This window comes from Chiloscyllium punctatum, chromosome 4, assembly GCF_047496795.1.
Source record: "Chiloscyllium punctatum isolate Juve2018m chromosome 4, sChiPun1.3, whole genome shotgun sequence".
Taxonomy (NCBI): domain Eukaryota; kingdom Metazoa; phylum Chordata; class Chondrichthyes; order Orectolobiformes; family Hemiscylliidae; genus Chiloscyllium; species Chiloscyllium punctatum.
The window spans coordinates 7,948,817-7,967,585 of NC_092742.1; the positions used below are offsets into that span (position 1 = coordinate 7,948,817).

At 46.5% G+C, this 18,769-nt stretch overlaps 1 protein-coding gene across 2 annotated transcripts in view; it reads left to right on the forward strand.

Moving 5' to 3' along the window:
* jag2b (jagged canonical Notch ligand 2b) overlaps positions 1 to 18,769 on the forward strand; it is a 231,095-nt gene that overhangs the window by 193,634 nt on the left and 18,692 nt on the right. For both annotated transcript variants that reach the window (XM_072568028.1, XM_072568029.1), the window contains 8 exons: positions 25 to 189; positions 2,405 to 2,518; positions 6,523 to 6,636; positions 7,528 to 7,641; positions 9,652 to 9,768; positions 11,987 to 12,014; positions 14,295 to 14,380; positions 18,573 to 18,686. In XM_072568028.1, coding sequence (XP_072424129.1) covers positions 25 to 189; positions 2,405 to 2,518; positions 6,523 to 6,636; positions 7,528 to 7,641; positions 9,652 to 9,768; positions 11,987 to 12,014; positions 14,295 to 14,380; positions 18,573 to 18,686 — 852 coding nt within the window. The remainder of the gene's footprint in view (positions 1 to 24; positions 190 to 2,404; positions 2,519 to 6,522; positions 6,637 to 7,527; positions 7,642 to 9,651; positions 9,769 to 11,986; positions 12,015 to 14,294; positions 14,381 to 18,572; positions 18,687 to 18,769) is intronic.

The window sequence follows — 18,769 nt, forward strand, 5'->3', positions numbered from 1 at the left end:
AGGTTCCTGGTGCTCTTTTTGCAGTGATCGACAGCTGTACTGTGGCAGTCTCCAGCAATGCCAGTCAGGGTGGCATCCGTTTTATCTCCTCCAATGTCTGTGGTCCTCGTGGCAAGTGTATCAGTCAGCCTGCCGGGAATTTTACCTGTGCCTGTGACCGAGGCTTCACTGGAATGTACTGCCATGAAAGTAAGTGATGGCCCTGGCAGTTTTCCCACATGATGCTTGGTCTAGTTTGTCTTTTTACTGTTTCTAGCAGGGGAGTTCTGAATTGTCAACACCACACAGTTCCAAGTTCACTGCCATCCCATGGAGTCAGCTGGATTTCCCAGCTACTCTCCAGCTGTGTGGTGTTACGACATGGGATAAACCCCTCTGCTAATTTAAACCAGCCACGCAGAAAACGTCCACCTCGTGCCGTACTTCGAGAGGCAAAGAACTATCCCAAAGGTCACTCTTTAAAGTAAAAATTAACAATTTTATTCTTTAAGTCCAATAACGAATATTAAAACCAACAACTCCTTTCTCTTAAACCTTTTTTTACATCCCACTCTACAGTACTCACCCAATAAAAAAAATCCAGGTTAAGGTTTACAAAAAAAAGTTTCAAAAACCAGTCAGCTTTGTCGATTCTCCTTTGTAGATTTTCTGGAGGTCGTTCTCGATGTTCTGCTGCGCAAACTTCTTAGAGACAAGTATCTCAGCTAGCAGTCTATATTTGTGGATGACCTTGGCTGTTCTTCCTGTAACTGTTCAAAATGTCTGGTTTTATACCCCAAAACATCAGATTGTTTCATTGATTTTAATATCTTGGGGCATAATTTAAACTGGCCAAATATGAATTTGTTTTTGTTTCATGGCAACTCATCTGCAGCTATTTATTTAATTAGATTAGGTTCCCTACAGTGTTGAAACAGGCCCTTCGGCCCAACAAGTCCACACCGATCCTCCAAAGAGTAACCCACCCAGACCCATTCCCTCTGACTAATACACCTAACGCTATGGGCAATTTAACATGGCCAGTTCACCTGACTTGCACATCTTTGGACTGTGGGAGGAAACCAGAGCACCCGAAGGAAACCCACGCAGACACGGGGAGAATGTGCAAACTCCACACGGACAGTCACCCAAGGGTGGAATCGAACCTGGGACTCTGGTGCTGTGAGGCAGCAGTGCTAACCACTGAGCCACCGAGCCACCCCGTGTTTCCCAAGTGTTACATTCTCACTTTGTTCAGGACTCTCTGTGCTTTGTCAGTCTTTGCTAGTTTTTCAACTCTCTTCAAGGTTCAGTACATACCTCTACACTTCATAACAGTGAGCTCCTTTATCTACTTTATTCATTTTATGACATTTCAAAACTGAATCAGCAGGAACTCGACTGACTCTGGATCAATGGATTCAGAAACTTGAGCCCGGGTGTGTTGCAGAGTGAATGCAGCACTGTTGGAGGTGATGTTGGTCAGATGAAGTGTTCCTACTGGTGTCCTGCCTCTCCCAAGTTGCATGTGAAAACTTTCACACCTGTTAACTGGAGAAGGGTGAAGGTTTGCTCTGAATGGGAAAAAAAAATCAAAGAATGCAGACGCTGGAAATTCAAAACAAAAACAGAAATTGCCACAGAAACTCAGCAGGTCTAGCAATGTCTATGGAGAGAGAAATGGAGTTAACGTTTCGGGTCCAGTGACCTTCAGAACTGAGGCCTGGTGAGCTTCAGGTTAAATCACCACCAGTTGTCTCTCTAAAGGGAAAGTGACCAGATCCAAGCCACCCGACAACTGGAGGACAGATGCCTCATCTTCCATGTAGGAACCCTCCAACCATGCAGCATCAATATCGACTTCACCGGTTTCCAAATCTCCCCTCCTTCCACCTCATCCCAGATCCAACCCACCAACTCGGCACCACCCTTTTGACCTGTACCATCTGTCCATCTTCCTTCCCACCTGCCCGCTGTACCCTCCCCTCCAACCTATCAAAATCACCCCCCACCTGCATCCACCTATTGCCTTTCCAGCTACCAACGCCCCCACCTCCACCCCCTCTATTTATCTCTCAGCCCCCTTCCCCTCAACATTCCTGATGAAGGGCTTATGCCCAAAATGTTGACAATCCTGCTGCTTGGATGCTGCCTGACCTGCTGTGCTTTTCCAGCACCACACTTTCAGACTCTCTCTCTCTCTGTCTCTCTCTCTGTCTTTGTCTCTCTCTCTCCATCTCTCTCTCTCTCTCTCTCTCTCTTTGTGTCTCTCTCTATCTCTGTCTCTCTCTTTCTCTCTCTCTAATGAGAGCAGTCTTTGGTCGATTGGGGCTATGGTGACTTGACCATCGTTTCCACTGAATGTTGCAGGTTAGTTGATGTTTCCATTTTGGTTTCTACAGTAACTTCAATTGTTTTTCTCTAGATATCAATGATTGCACATTGAATCAATGTAAAAACGGAGGCACATGTATTGATGGGATCGATTCCTTCCATTGTATTTGCCCCGATGGGTGGGAAGGTGAACTGTGTGAAATTGGTGAGTAATGGACATTCATGGTGTTTGTGTGTGGGAGCATTCCCTTGTGATTTGTGCAGTTCATTATCTCCATGTACGTGTGCATCTCCTCAATATTTTGTCTGTCTTTATTACCAAAGAAAATTCTGCTGTTGCTGTCTCTTCCTCCCTGGTTACTGAGGTATAAATCCTGTGTGTCGGTGAATGGAGCTATTTCCGAGTTGTCTGAACTCTGGGCCAGGTTATGGAGCAGGGGAGCCACAAGGCGACCAGGAGGGCCTTGTTCCCATCGACTGGGAATGCAGCCATTTAGTCAAAGGAAAATATGAAACTTCAATTCTGTCAGACCCCTTGATTCAGCCACAAAAATCTGGAATGAAAATGTCTAATGGTGACCATGAATCCATTGTTGATTTTCAGAAGAACCCATCTGATTCACCAATCTCCTTCAGGGAAGGAAATCTTTCCTCACCCTGTCCGGCCTACATGTGACTCCAGACACACAGCAATATGGTTGACTCTTAAGTACCCTCTGGGTAATTAGAGAGGGGCAATAAATGCTGCCCAGCCAGCCATGCCCACATCCCATGAATAAATAAAGGAAAAAAAATCCTATTTTCATGGGGTGCAAGGGAAAGTCACGTATGACGCAGTGTTTAAAAGACACTCAGATAAGCCCAGGAATCAGAAAGGTTTGGACGGATATGGGCCAGGAGCAGGCAGCTGGGACTAGTTTAGCTTCTGGTTATGTTCAGCATGGACTGGTAGGACTGAAGGGCGTGTTTCTGTGCTGTTTCTATGGCTGGATAACGTCAATTCTAAAGAGAAAACGTGGGAATGAAGTGTGAATACCTTGAAACACTTTACTCAAGACTTAATCTTTTAGATTAGAATAGATTACTTAGTGTGGAAACAGGCCCTTCGGCCCAACAAGTCCACACCGACCCTCCGAAGAGCAACCCACCCAGACTCATTCCCCTACATTTACCCCTTCACCTAACACTATGGGCAATTTAGCATGGCCAATTCACCTAACCTGCACATTTTTGGACTGTGGGAGGAAACCCACGCAGACACTGGGAGAATGTGCAAACTCCACACAGAGAGTTGCCCGAGGCGGGAATTGAACCCGGGTCTTTAGCGCTGTGAGGCAGCAGTTCTAACCACTGTGCCACTGTGCTGCCCTAGTCCTTCAAAGGGAGTGAGCAATTAATGTTTCCAATATCCTAGCTAGAAATCAGTGTGGTCAGACTGGAGAGTGACAGAATAGTTTGTGCTTTCTGTTATGAATCCTCTAACAGAAGGACATTCCACTGACATCCTGCATTTGCAGAACATGCTCATTGTATTTTACCTCACTGGACTCTCAAGAAACACTGCAAGTTCATCTTGCATCCCAGAGACATTCAGTTTAGGTTCCCACCCCCCTGCTGAATTCGTTTAAACCCTCCCAAAGAGCATTTGCAAATCCCACCACCATCCTCCCCACCTCCCCCCCCCCCCCCCCTCACCCCTGCCCCCCACCCCCCCCCCCCCCCCACCCCACTCTTCTCTCCCCCCCCCCCCGCCACGTCCCCGTCCCATCTCCCGTCCAGGATATTGGTACCCCTCTGGTTCGGATGAAGACTGTCGACCAGAAAGAACCCCAATTATCCAGGACTCCAAAACCCTTCCTCCTGCACCATCCCTGTAGCCATGTGTTCCAGTCCTCTCTCTCCCTATTGCTCACCTCGTTAGCACGTGACACATCTAACAAACCGGAGATAACAACTCTGTTCTAGCTCTAAGCTTCCACCCTAGCTCCCTGAGTTTCTCTTCCTACCTATGTCATTGGCGCTTATGTGGACTACGACTTAGGGCTGCATTCCCCTCCCCCACCAAGGACCCAGAAAATGCGATCTGAGACATCACAGACCCTGGAGATGTCCTGCAGCTGAGATGACTGACCTCCTACAACCACACCCATCTTCCTTTGTGCCAGGTATGTCTTCTGACCAGTGGTTACTGATGGATGCCAGTGTTGTAACTGTGCTGGAAGAGCTTGGCTAGAGGAATGGCACATTCTGGAGCACAAGTCTTCGGTACTATTGCTGGAATGTTGCCAGGGCCCGTAGTCTTTGCAGTATTCAGTGCCTCCAGCTGTTTTATTTTGATGTCACATTAAATGAATTGAATTGGCTGCAGACTGGTCACCTCTGGAGGAGGTAGAGGTCGATTATTTACTTGATACCTCTGGTTTCAGCCTTGGCTCTTGCATTGATGTGTTGGGCTCTCCTACCATTGAGGATGGGGATATGTGTGGAGCTGCCACCTCCTGTTTATTGACTAATTGTCTGCCATCATTCACAACCAATGTGGCAAGACAGCAGAACCTAAGTCTTATCCACTGGTTGTCGGATTGGTTAGCTGTGTCTGTCACTTGTCAGAAAGTGTGGCGCTGGAAAATCACACCAGGTCAGGCAGCGTCCTATCAGTAGGGTAGCCGACGTTTCGGGCATCAGCCCTCCATCAGGAAAAGACACTTCTTCAGAGGAAAAGAGTTCTGAAGAAGAGCAACGAGCATCAACGTTGATCCAAGAAATTAGGAAACCCTCTCCATCCAAGGTACCTTTTCACATGAAACATCCTCGCTGTAAAAAGCAAGACAACGACCCAGGGAGATCTTCAGCTGGAAGAAGACAGACACTGTGTGGTTTGGAAGTTATAGAGTCATAGGACAGCATGGAAACAGACCCTTCGGTCCAACCCGTCCATGCCGACCAGATATCCCAACCCAATCTAGTCCCACCTGCCAGCACCCAGCCCATATCCCTCCAAACCCTTCCTATTCATATACCCATCCAGATGTGTTTTAAATATTGCAATTGTATGTTGATGTAATTTTAATTAGTGTCTTATTGGAACAACATATTATTATAGAGTTGGAGGCAGGTAGTAAGCAGTAAAGAGAATGGGGGGCTTAGAGTTGTGAGTAGTTGTTGTTTAATGTCCTTGGAAAAGCACATGGATGATGATGATGGGATAGTGTAGGGGGATGGGCTTAGATTAGCTCACAGGTCGGCGCAACATCGCGGTCTGAGGGGCCTGTTCTGCGCTGTGTTGTTCTACGTTTTAATGTTCACTTTTAAAATTAAAGAATAAATTGATGTTATTTTCTTTAAGTAGGGGAATTTGCAAGTCCTCTGACACTCCTATTTTAACTGATGATGGGGTGAAGTGAGCTTTTCTGGGTGTTTGGTTTAATTAACAGAAGGGCTCACCACAAGTGTCTGTCATTTTCTGTCCCACTGTTTAGCGTGCAAGTCGTCCTGGGCTGTCGCTTCACCGGGTCCTTTTCACATTTGACCAGCCCGGCTCCCTGGTTGGTGCCTCCTGAATTGAGGCCGGATTAAAGGCCTTGTTACTAGAAGGTGGTATAGAGTCGTGGTATGTTGGGAGGTCAGGGCTAGGTTAACTGTTGCTGGTCCCCAGGTCAATGCGAGGTTATCTGTCCACTCTCACGCCTTTTTGAACTGCTCGTGAGTTGGAGCAGCTGAGAGGTTGCTTGGCCATTTCAGAGGAGGCTGAAGAGTAATGCACATAGCTGTGGGTCTGGAGTCACATGCGGCCTGACCAGGTAGGAACATGAGCTTCCCTTCCCTAAAGGACAGGGAATCCACCGAACACGTGCTTCACAATCTGCACTGGCTTTGTGATTGCCATCTCTGAGACTAGCCTTTCACCCTATCTCCCAGACAGCATCAGCCTGGCTGTCTGAATTGCTAGTGCAGTGCTATTATCACTATCCCATCCTGTCAGCCTTTAAAAAGATATTTAATTTCCTAAGGTGATGAGGAAATTGGAATTCTTATTTTTGCTTGAATTGTATTTACCACCTCTGTGCCTTCTCCTTTAGTTAGTCTGTACTCCTACAATCTGCAAATGGAGTACGTTTCTGATTTTCACTTTAATTCTTGGCTTCTGTAGGCTACCTGTTTGAGACTGAACTTACTGTCTTGAACACTCTGGGGCTTCCTGTTTTGCAGATTTCAATGATTGCAACCCCAACCCCTGCCACAACGGTGGCCGATGTGTGGATGGAGTGAATGATTTCCACTGTGAATGTAGGAATAACTGGAAAGGAAAGACTTGCCACTCCAGTAAGTAGTCAGTGCCTCCCATCAACTGCTACATCCACGCTAATCCAGTTCCCCTTTTTAAACCAGCTCCTTTGTGCTTCCACATCCAAGGATCTGGTGACTAGCTCCAGCCTGAATATTGTTCCGCAAATGATTTTAAAATTCTGTTGTTTTCTGTAGCTTCAGTCTCCTGTCTCTTGCACTTGCTCCCTGCTCAAATTGTAACTCTCGCTGGTCTCTTGCTTGTCTTCCTCACCCTTCACCACGGTGAGCGTGCCTGGTGACTGCCCAGGCCACACCTTCCTCTGTGAAATAAAAACACAAAATGCTGGAGAACTACAGCAGGTCTGGCAGTGTCTGTTGAGAGAGAGAGAGAGAGAGAGACAGAGACACAGTTAACTTTTCAGTGTGGATAAAACTCTTTTTCAGAACTCTGAAGAAGTGTCTTTAGACTCGAAACATTAACTCTGTTTCTCCCTCCCTGAGCTAGTGCCAGACTTGCTGAGTTTCTGCAGCAATTTGTATTTTTTATTTCCGATTTCCGGTGTCTGCAGTATATTGCTGCTGTTCCCTGTACAAGCGTCATCCTCTGTATTCGTTTCTCTTTCTCTGAGATACTCCATGAACCCCATCTCTTGGGCTGTGTGTTTGTTCATATGACCTCTTACCTGTCTTAATGTCTTGTAATGTTTGTTATACTCTTTGTGCTGGGAATTCTTAACATATTAAACATGATTTATAATTACAAGTTCTTGGACCATCCTTAAAAACAGGAGCAGGAGTAGGCCATTCAGCCCACCGAGTCATCTCCGCCATTTCAAAAGCAAATGACTGATCCTGAACTTGGATCCTGCTTTACTGCCTGATCTTACTGGATTTAGCCAGTCGATGTTCTTTCTGTCCCCTCCCTAGGAGAGAACCAATGCGATGAAAATACCTGCAGTAATGGTGGCACGTGCCATGACGTGGGAGATACCTTTCGATGTGCATGTGCTCCCGAGTGGAGTGGGAGTACCTGTAATCTTGGTGAGTTTATCTTCCTTCTGGCACACACTGTTTTCGTAGAGAAGCTTCTAAAGTAACTTCTCAAAGATCAAAGAACAGGACGGATAGTTCTTTTATAACACGATGGTTGCGTTCTTGTGCAATCTTGTGTTAGAGTAAAATTGAGCTTTAGAAACAGCGCTTAAAATGTTGGTGTTTTAAAATTTTGTGCTTTAGAGACAGTGTCCCCAATTCATCAATTGCATTATAGCGAATTTGCGTTAATGAAACGTGCATTATAGCAGAACAACCTGTACAGCACAGGAACAGACCCTTGGGCATACCAAGCCTACACTGCTTTCTAACCTTTATTTGGATGTGCTATTTATTGTCTTTATGGGGTTCCTATCTCTCTGTTTGCCTCCTGTTCATGTATCTATCAAGATATACCTTAAATGTTGCGACTTCCACCCCCTCCAGGTGTGGTGCGTTCCAGGGACCCACCACTCTGTGTGAAAAAGTTTCTCCTCACCTCTCCCCGAAACATTTCCCCTCTCACCTTTAACCTGTGCCCTCTTGTAGTTGACCGTTCCACCCTGGGAAAAAGCCTCGGCCTATCCACCCTATCTATGCCTCTCATTATTTTGTGGAGCTCTATCAGGTCTCCCCCTCTGTCTTTCCAGTAAAAACAGTCTGAGTTTATCCAACCTCTCCTCGTAACTGAAACCCTCCTGCTCTGCACACTCTCCAAAGCATCCACATTCTTCTGTTAGTGTGGCATCCAGAGCTGCACGCAATATTCCAGATGTGAGATTAGATTAGATTCCCTTCGGCCCAACAAGTCCACTCCGACCTTCCTGAGAGTAACCCACCCAGACCCATTTCTCTCTGACTAATGCACCTAACACTACGGGCAATTTAGCCTGGCCAATTCACCTGACCTGCACATCTTTGGATTGTGGGAGGAAACCGGAGCACCCGAACATGGGGAGAATGTGCAAACTCCACATAGAGAGTTGCCTGAATCTGGAATTGAACCCGGGACCCTGGTGCTGTGAGGCAGCAGTGCTAACCACTGAATGATCATGCTGCCCACAAGGTTCTATACAGATGTAACATAACTTGCCAACATCTATGTTCCCAAGTCCTTGGATAAAATGTTCAAATCTCCTTAGGTGAACCCTTCAGTCAGCGCCCAGAGGAAGTGTTTTCTGACAGTGCAGCGTTTTCCGTGAGCCTTGGGATGGGTTGTTCTGCTTTACTGTGACAGTTGTGTTCCTCTGTGACCTTGTGCTATAGAAAATCCTGCTATGGAAAACCATTACAGAAAATTATACTGTTGAAGATCGCTGTTGAAAATCGGTATACCCCTTTAGTAGAAAGCTCACATTATGCAAACAACACCCACGTTTTATTAATCGTGTTACACACAATTTGTGCTGATGGAATGCACATTATAGCAGAGCAACCTGTGCACTCCTCCTGAGGGATTTCTGACAGAGCCAAGCTCAGGGAAGTGTGTGTGTGGTTTTTTTTGAGTATTGGTTGCCCGGTACCTGATTGGAACCCGGTTAAAACTCGCACTGTTTTCCAATGATAGATGGAAAGAGTTGATCTTGAACAACAAAGATCAAAGAACATTACAGTTCAGGAACAGGACCTTTGGCCCTCCAAGCCTACGCCCATCCAGATCCTCTATCTAATTCTGCTATCTATTTTCTAAGGTTCAGTACCCCTTTGCTCCCTGCCCATTCATGCCTTAGTCTAGATACATCTTAAATGAAGTTATTCTGCCCGTTTCTGCTCGTTTTCGTGTGCTCACTAATGGTGTCACTAACCTTGCTCAGACGTGGCCTGGATATCCACCACCCACCCATCCACCCGTTCACCACCGACCCACCCACCCACCCATCCACCCATCCACCACCCACCCACCCACCCACCCATTCCCCACCCACCCACCCATTTACCACCCACCACCTCTTTGTACCTTCTATTATTTGCATTGATTTCTGTTGGAGCGATGTGACGTGTGAACTTAATTCCTTCCAGCGAAGAACAGCAGTTGCATCCCGAACCCATGCCAGAATGGAGGGACGTGTGTGGGAAGTGGCGACACTTTCACCTGTGTGTGTAAGGAAGGATGGGAAGGTCCAAGCTGCAGTCAGAGTAAGTTCCATTCATCATCGCTGTGTGCTGGGCACCCGTTCCTGCACATGTTCCTCCAGAAGCCAGTTTAAGCAGCCCAAGCTTTAACCTGACAGTTTGTGTCAGAGCTACTGATTTGGAGAATAAATATTTCACTAGTGTTGCTGAACAAAGAGACCTTGGAGTGCAGGTTCATAGCTCCTTGAAAGTGGAGTCGCAGGTAGATAGGATAGTGAAGAAAGTTTTTGGTACACTTTATCAGTCAGTGCATTCAATATAAGAGTTGGCAGGTCATGTTGCAGCTGTACAGGACATTGGTGAGGCCACTTTGGAATACTGCATTCAGTCCTGGTCTCCTTACTATAGGAAAGATGTTGTTAAACTTGAAAACGTTCAGAAAAGATTTATAAGTAAGCTGCCAGGATTGGAGGGTTTGAGCTATAGGGAGAAGCTGAACAGGCTGGCCCTCTTTTTCCTTGAGCGTTGGAGGCTGAGGGGTGACCTTATAGAGGTTTGTAAAATTATGAGGGGCATGGATAGGATAAATAGACAAGGTCGTTTCCCTGGCGTCGGTGAGTCCAGAACTAGAGGGCATAGGTTTAGGGTGAGAGGGGAAAGATATAAAAGGGACCTAAGGGGCAACTTTTTCACGCAGAGGGTGGTACGTGTATGGAATGAGCTGCCAGAGGAAGTGGTGGAGGCTGGTACAATTGCAACATTTAAAATGCATCTGGATGGGTATATGAATAGGAAGGGTTTAGAGGGATAAGGGACAAAATGCTGGCAAATGGGACTAGATTAGGTTGGGATATCTGGTTGACATGGACAAGTTAGACTGAAGGGTCCGTTTCTCACATAAGCCATTCCCGATGAAGGGCTTATGCCCGAAACGTCGATCCTCCTGCTCCTCAGATGCTGCCTGACCCACTGTGCTTTCCCAGCACCACACTCTCGACTCTGATCTCCAGCATCTACAGTCCTCACTCTCTCCCCAATGGTTTGTTTCTGTGCTGCACATCTCTGTGACTAGTCATTAAGAGGAAGCCCTCCTTTTAAAGGATTTGGAAAAGACTTACAAGATGTTGCCAAGGTTGGAGGGGCTGAAAAGGCTGGGGCAATTTTCGCTGAGCATCGGAGGCTGAGGGGTGTTTGTTGAGATGTTCACACAGTCATGAGGATAGAGTGAATGGTCAAGGTCTGTTTTCCAGAGTAGGGGAGTCCAGAACTAGAGGGGGCATAGGGTTAGAGTGAGAGAGGAAAGATTTAAAAGGGACCTAAGGGGAAACGTTTTCACGCAGAGGGTGGAATGAGCTACTGGAAGAGGTGGTGGAGGCTGGTACAATAACAACATTTAAAAGGCATCTGGATGGGTATATGAATAGGAAGGGTTTGGTGGGTTATGTCCAAATGCTGGGAAATGGACCTAGATTAATTTTAGGATATCTGGTCAGCATGGACAGGTTGAACCAAAGGCTTTGTATCCACGCTGTATAACTTCTGACTGTATGACTGTGACACTCCCTTGGTACAGTATGTTGGCACAGTGTGTTGGCATGACTGATTCTTCTCAGGCCTGAGCAGCTTGGCACTTGAGCACTCTGTCCAATCCTTGAATGGGTTCCTTGATTCTGACCTCAGAGGAGCATTGAAGATTGGTGACTGACACTGGAGGGTGGGGGTTGGGGGGAGGGGGGAGGGGTGTGGTGGGGAGGGGGGGAGGGGGGAGGTGGGGAGGGGGGAGGGGGGAGGGATGTGGTGGGGAGGTGGGGAGGGGGGGAGAGGTGTGGTGGGGAGGTGGTTTATATCCACCTGAAGAGATGGGGGTGCCCTCAGTGTCATAATGGGGGCACCAATCTACATGTGCCACATTTGGCTTTGATTTAGAGTTTGCAGGGACTTGGGTGGCTGGGAGCCGGTGATGGAGAGTTTATCCTCCTCGCTGTGACCGACTGAGTGCCCACAGCCCCTTCTGTGGTAAAGCAGGTTCCTTTTACAAACAAACACAGAAAATGCTGGAGGAATTCATCAGATCTGGCAGCATCTGTGAAATGAAAAGAGAGTTTGCATTTTGAGTTCTTCAGAAGGGTCACTAGACTAAAAATGTGAACTGAGTTTCTTTCTGCTCAGATGCTACCAGACCTACTGAGATTCTCCAGCATTTTTTGTTTTTGTTTGCGTAAAGTTTCCAGCATCCGCGTTCTTCGTTTTATTTAAATCTTCCTTTTGTTTTGTTCCACAGATAAGAATGACTGCAACCCTCACCCATGGTAAGTGGTGTTGGCAGAGGGGTTTACCTTTATTACCAACATTAAATGAGTACTTGGTCTGTGCCACTTCCAGAGGACTGGCAAGCTTTGAATGCACCTCCATCACCTTGGCAATAAAATTGTGATCTTTCTGCACAGAAGAACACCATTCAGTGCATCATGTCTGTACTGGCCCTTGAAAGATCCAGTTGGTCCCACTGTTGTTATTCCCCTCGAGCTCTGTTTTAAATTTCCCCTTTTTAAATATTTATTCACCTTCTTTAATAAGTTCCTATTGAGGCTGCTTCCACTGCCCTTTTCAGGTGATGCGTCCCTGGTTATCTTAATTTACCTCACCAACTAATGAACTTCCTTAATCTTTTCTTGTGGTTAATTCGCCAGTTTCCTTAAACCTCTGCCCACTAATTACTGACCCTCCTGCAAATTGGAATGCTTCCTGATTATTTACACCTCTAACCTCTTCCTAAATCTCACCCTTATCTTCTTTGCTCTAAGAAAAGCAAATCCAGCCTCTCCACATAACTTAAAGCCCTCTTTGCTGGTCCAATTCTAGTCAATTTCCTCTGTACCCTCTTCCAAGTTATCAATGATATAGCTGCTCTATAAGAGTCAAACATTGCAATAGCATGGGACATTGAGTGCGAGAGAGTCACTGTGTGTCAGTGAGTGTGCGTGTGTGCATTAGTGTGATTGGCAACTTTTCAAGATGCAACGTCAGTCAAAGTGGCAACTTAAAGATTAACATGCCCGAGGGACTGACTAACTTAGCAGAACACCACTAATAAGGGCTGGCCCAGCCAGCAAAACCCATGTTCCATGAAGAAATTTCAAAACAGAATCTGAAAGAATTGTTATAATGTGGGGAATATGATGACCAGTTTACTCGCACTCACACACACACTTGCACTCACTGGCACACAGTGACACTCTCTTGCACACTCTCTCGTGCACTCACTCTCTCACTCTCACTCTCACTCACTCTCTCTATCACTGTCTCTCTCTCTCTCTCTCTCTCTCACACACACACACACACACACACACACACACACACACACACACACACACACACTCCTTAAAGTTCTCACAGGCACACAGATTCTCGCGCGTTCAGAGACACACACACACAATCTGTAGAATGCAACATAAAAACAAAGTTCTAGAGATCAAACGCAACATCTGTGAATCTAGAAAACAATTCATCTTTCGAGTCCAGGATGACTCCATTTGGATCGTTTCTAAATGTTTCAAATGACTGTTGGCAGCTCCAGTGGCCCAGTTCTCCCTCTGTGCTGATATCTCAACTCCATGGAGTGACCCTGGAACTCAGAGTTGGACGACAGTGCTACTCAGCGAAACACAACTGACATAGTATTGTGAAAACGGTCTTCCCTTGCTTGTGAACATGAGAGGGACTATAAAAATCTTAATTTAAATCTTAACCATTATCAAAAGCTTCCTTCATCTCCACATCATACGCATGCTGTTTTTTTAACCAGTCTGCATGTCAGTGAAGTCAGGGAGAATTTGAGGACAGTGTAAGCCAGCTGTTGTTACAATAGATAAAAAGGGAGAGTCTTGCTGTAATCTAATTAAACAATAAATGTGCAGCATGTAATCGCATTTGTACCAGATTTGTTGCAAATCTGTCAATCTTGCTCTTGAACTGGATGAATGACAAACCTAAACAGGAGTTACTGAAGAAACCGAGTTCATACTTAGGGTCCAGTGACCCTTCAGAATTGGAAAATGATAAACCTGTTCCCAACTAAGTCCCGTGAAACAAAAGTGAACGACTGTGGCTGCAAGGGGTGGTCTGCATTATCCGTGACCCAGGACATTACAAAGCCATACTAGTTCGGAAGAAGGGTCACTGGACCTGAAACATTAACTAGTTTCTCTCTCTCCAGATGCTGCCAGACCTGCTGAGTTTCTCCAGCAATTTCTGTTTTACTTCACACTCCAGTATTTAAGATTGGATTGGGGGTGGGTCAAGTTGGTGATGATAGTGGGGGTGAACCCAAGGGTTATTATTGGAAATCCTATGTAGCTAGTGGATTGAAAGTGTAATAGCAGGGGTTCCGGAACCTTCCATTCTCTCATTGTCAGCCCAGTGCTAGAAATGCCTTCTGTTAATGGTAATTGAAATTTGCATTTGAATGGTTGTTGGTTTTGAGGTAGAAGTTGTGTGTGTGTGTGTGTGCCTCAGCTGTGGTAATGTCAACAGTGTCAGGAGATCACTTTCTGACAAGCGTGTGTTTGGGGGTATTTTTGTCTTTACAGCTACAATGGAGGCATCTGCGTGGATGGTGTGAATTGGTTTCGATGTGAATGTGCTCCCGGCTTCGCTGGACCAGACTGTCGGATCAGTAAGTAACTAACACATAGAACAGGGAGAGTTCAGGGCTTGTGCCATTGTGACCCGACACCCATTTTGTTCCAGTCCGTCTCTGACCTCTTGACATATTCAGCTGAGTGAAGGTCACTTGTACCTTGTATAATGCAACACCAGCTGGTTGAATTCTTCATTCAGAGTGAAAAGCCCCTTTGCCACCTCTGGAAGAATTGGAACCTTTTATCCCCTAACTCTCCCCACTCTCATTATCCTCTTTCATCCCAAAGAAACTCTCAGGAATCTTTGTCTTTAAAATAAAAACATGCTTTTTCTTAATCACCTTTTGTGCTAACTAAATTATACTTTATAACATTTCGACTGTGTCAAATGTTCTTTCTATGAAATTCTTTGGGATGCTTTATAACATAAAACATGATTTATTAATGTCGTCCAGTTCATGAAGCAAATAATTGATACATTTAATTTTTTTGCTGTAATCCGATGTGCTGGTAATACCTTCCACTTTTTACTTCAGTCCCTTTTTTATAAGTGATGCCCAATTGCATTGCCACTTTAAATGGTTTGTCTTTGTAAAATCTTGCATTTCTATGGCACCTTTCATGACCTTGGGACATTCGACAGTGTGTCATTTTGAAATGCGGTCAGTGCTGTAGTGGAGGAGATATGGCCATCAGTTTGACTCCTGTGAGCTCTCTCTCTCACACACAAGGTTATCATGGCCAGGGAGTGGGCTTTCTTTTCTGAGGAATGCTCATTCAACCCGAAACGTTAACTCTGATTTCTCTCCACAGATGCTGCCAGACCTGCTGAGCTTTTCTTGAAATTCCAAATTTTGTCTCTGGTTTACACCATCTGCAGTTCTTTCGAGTTTTAGTGATGGTTGAAATATGTTACATACATTGGGCTGGACATGGAGTTGAACTGTGCTGCTTGTCATGTTGCAGGATCTCTTGATTCTACTTGAAGGGCCACTTTGGGTTTTTGTTAACATTGGAGACAATAGCTCAGCACTGCATTGGGAGTCTGCATTGTGTTCCCATTTCTGCCATGGATTTGAACTTGCTATCTTTGGACTGGGAAAGGGGAGTGTTACCTACAGGGAGCCAAGGCTGATGCACTCTGGAGGTATTCTGGAATCTTTTAGCACACAGCATTGTCCATCTTCAAAACACGAGTGTGCTGGAGACATCTCTCTCTCTCTCTCTCTCTCTCTCTCTCTCCTCTCTCCTCTCTCCTCTCTCTCTCCTCTCTCCTCTCTCTCTCTTCCCCTTCCCCTTCTCCCTCTCAGAAAAGCAGATGGGTCTTATAGAAATGGCTTTATTACTGCTCCTTGATTTTATCAAGACCATCATGTGACCCCCAGCTCTTAACTGCCCTCTAGACCACTGGGGATGGGTCACACAAACGAGCCTAGTCTGTGACACCCACAGCCCGTGAAAGTTTTAACAAAATGTCTGAACTGTTCATGTTCTGGTCAATGTGCAGATCCTGAGATTTACCGAACTCCTGAAGCCCAGGTTCCTCGATGCTGCACTCGGTCAATTGCAGTTTTGATGTCGAGGATGTCAGCAGCAAGATGTCCCTCAAACTGACCCTCTGTAAGGGGATAGGTCATGGATAAATCAGCTCAAGATGGAGTCATGGAACCAATGAGCTTTACAGCATTGAGACCCTTCAGCCCACCATGTCCATGCTGTTCATAGAGGCACATATCAACTTTATTCCTGATACTTGGCACTTAGCCTGCAGCTTTGTACATGATGGTTTATAAGATGATCAGAGGAATAGATAGAGTAGACAGTCAGAAACTTTTTCCCCGGGTACAACAGAGTGTTACAAGGGGACATAAATTTAAGGTGAAGGGTGGAAGGTATAGGGGAGATGTCAGGGGTGGGTTCTTTACCCAGAGAGTGGTGGGGGCATGGAATGCGCTGCCCGAGGGAGTGGTAGAGTCAGATTCATTGGCGACCTTTAAGTGGCATTTGGATAGGTACATGGATGGGTGCTTAATCTAGGATAGAAGTGCGGCACAACATCGTGGGCCGAAGGGCCTGTTCTGTGCTGTATTGTTCTATGTTCTATGTTCTATGTTCTATGTTCTATGGTGTTTCAGGAGTTTGACTAAGTCCCATGTAAATGCCTTGAGGGTTCCCACCTTTACCACAACAATGAGCTCCAGCTACAAGCACCCTCTGGGTGAGAAAACCTTCTCTCTAAGTCCCTTCTAACTTTGCTGCCCCAGTAATTGACCCCTCTACCATGGAGAAAGGTTTACTTGTATTGACCCTAGAACATAGTACATTACAGCACAGTACAGGCCTTTTGGCCCTCGATGTTGCGCCAACCTGTGGAACCAATCTGAAGCCTATCTAACCTGCTCCATTTCATTTTTGTCCATATGTCTATCCAATGACTATTTAAATTCCTATAAAGTTGGGCCCCGTATCATTTCGTACATCTCCACTAAATCCCTTGCCTCAGCCCTCACTGCTCCAAGGAAAACAACCCCATCCTATCCAGTCCTACCTGTTGGATTATAACCTGGTGTTGTGTGATTTTTAACTTTGTAACCCCCCAGTCCAACACCGGTCCCTCCAAATCATGACCATCCTATCCAGTCTGCGTAGCAGGATAGTTCCAGCTCAGTCCACATCCCGGCGAATTCCCTCTGCACTCCCTCTTTAACACAGTCACAGTGTGGTTATAGTACAGTGACTGGCTCCAACTGTGGCCAAACTGATGTTACATCTACCTCCATCAGAACCTCCTGGCTTCTGTTTTCGATGCCTTCACTAAATGACAGCAAATGGGATGCTTGGGCCTTGGAAGCTAATACTGGTTAATTCAGAGGGAGATAGTTAATGTCTGAGGGTTTCAGTAGTCCAACACAGGAAGCAGGATGTTACAGAGGAGGGGCTCAGTGGTTTTAGTGAGAGTCCTGCCTGGCGAGAGAATCCCAAGGCAAGTCCAAGCTACAGCAGGTGAATTTGAAGGCAGTTAGCACCCATGAAGCTAAAGTGAAATGAGATTAAAACTTGTTAAATTTGATGAATATTTTAAACTGTATCCACTATTTAAATTTTGGGGCAGAACTGGATATCACAGGAGCTGCGGAAAGGTGTGGACTATGGGTTTGGGTAAAGTTGATGGTTGGAAGGTTTATTTTACATTTACTTCCTTCTGCACTCTTCATCTACTTAAAAAAAAACCCTCTTGCCCCTTTAGTCTATGAAATCTGTCTCCTCTCCCTTCCTTTCCTCCCCTCTCTGGCTCTCCCCCTCTCTCTCCCTCTTTCCTCAACCTCCCCTCCCTACCCCTCTTCCTCCTCTGTCCGTGTCACCCCCCACACACCCCATGCCCCCCCTCTTTCCCTTGTTGCCTCTTTCTCTCTCCTTGGCTTCTCCCCTCTCTCTTCCCTCCTGCCCCCCCCCCCCCCCCACTTCCACCTCCTCTCTTCCCCATCTCTCTCTCCCCACCCTCCCTCTCCCCAACCTTCCTCTCCCCACTCCCCACTCACTCTCTCCCCTCCCTCTCTCTCCCCTCCTGCCCCTCCTCTCTCTCTCTCCACCCCCTCTATTCCCCTTCTATCTCTCTACTCCCCCTCTCCTCCCTCTTCCCCCCCCCGTGTGTGTGTGTGTGTGTCTCTCTCTCTCTCTTCCCCCCCCACCCCTCTCTCTCTCTCTCTTCCCCCCCACCTCTCTCTCTCTCTCTCTCTCTCTCTCTCTCTCCTCCCCCCCTCTCTCTCTTCCCCCCCCTCTCTCTCTCCCCCCCCTCTCTCTCCTCCCCCCTCCCCTCCTCTCTCTCCCCCCCCCCCCCCCCTCTCTCTCTCTCTCTCTCTCTCTCTCTCTCTCTCTCTCTGTCCTGTTTGCACTGGCTCAGTAGCAGCTCCGTATCTGGGTGAGGGTGAGGGAGGGGAATGGGAGTTTGCCTCCTGTGTTTTTTAGTTACTGGCAGTTTCTGAAAGCACAGCTGTGAGCACAGTGAACACAGGGCTCTGAATGAGGCTCGGGAAAATAAAAGCCTCTTACAGAGCTGCCTTTGAATGGCTGCTTTAACTTGATTGTTTACTGTGGAACTAATGATGTGACTGAAGAGGCCAGGGCTGGCTTTTCACAATTAGGCTGAGCAGGAAGCACGTGGTCTCATCAGCATATTTACTGTCCCTCATCTCTTTGTTAATGCATGCGTTTTATTCTCTCTCAAAGACATCGATGAATGTCAGACGTCCCCTTGTGCTTATGGAGCCACTTGTGTGGATGAGATTAATGGGTACAGGTGCATCTGCCCTCCTGGAAGAGCAGGTCACAGATGCCAAGAAGGTACGTGTTTTCAACAAATGATCATTCCTTGTCTGACTTGACAGCACTCTTTGGGGGAGACAGTGTGGGAGTTTTGCTCCTCG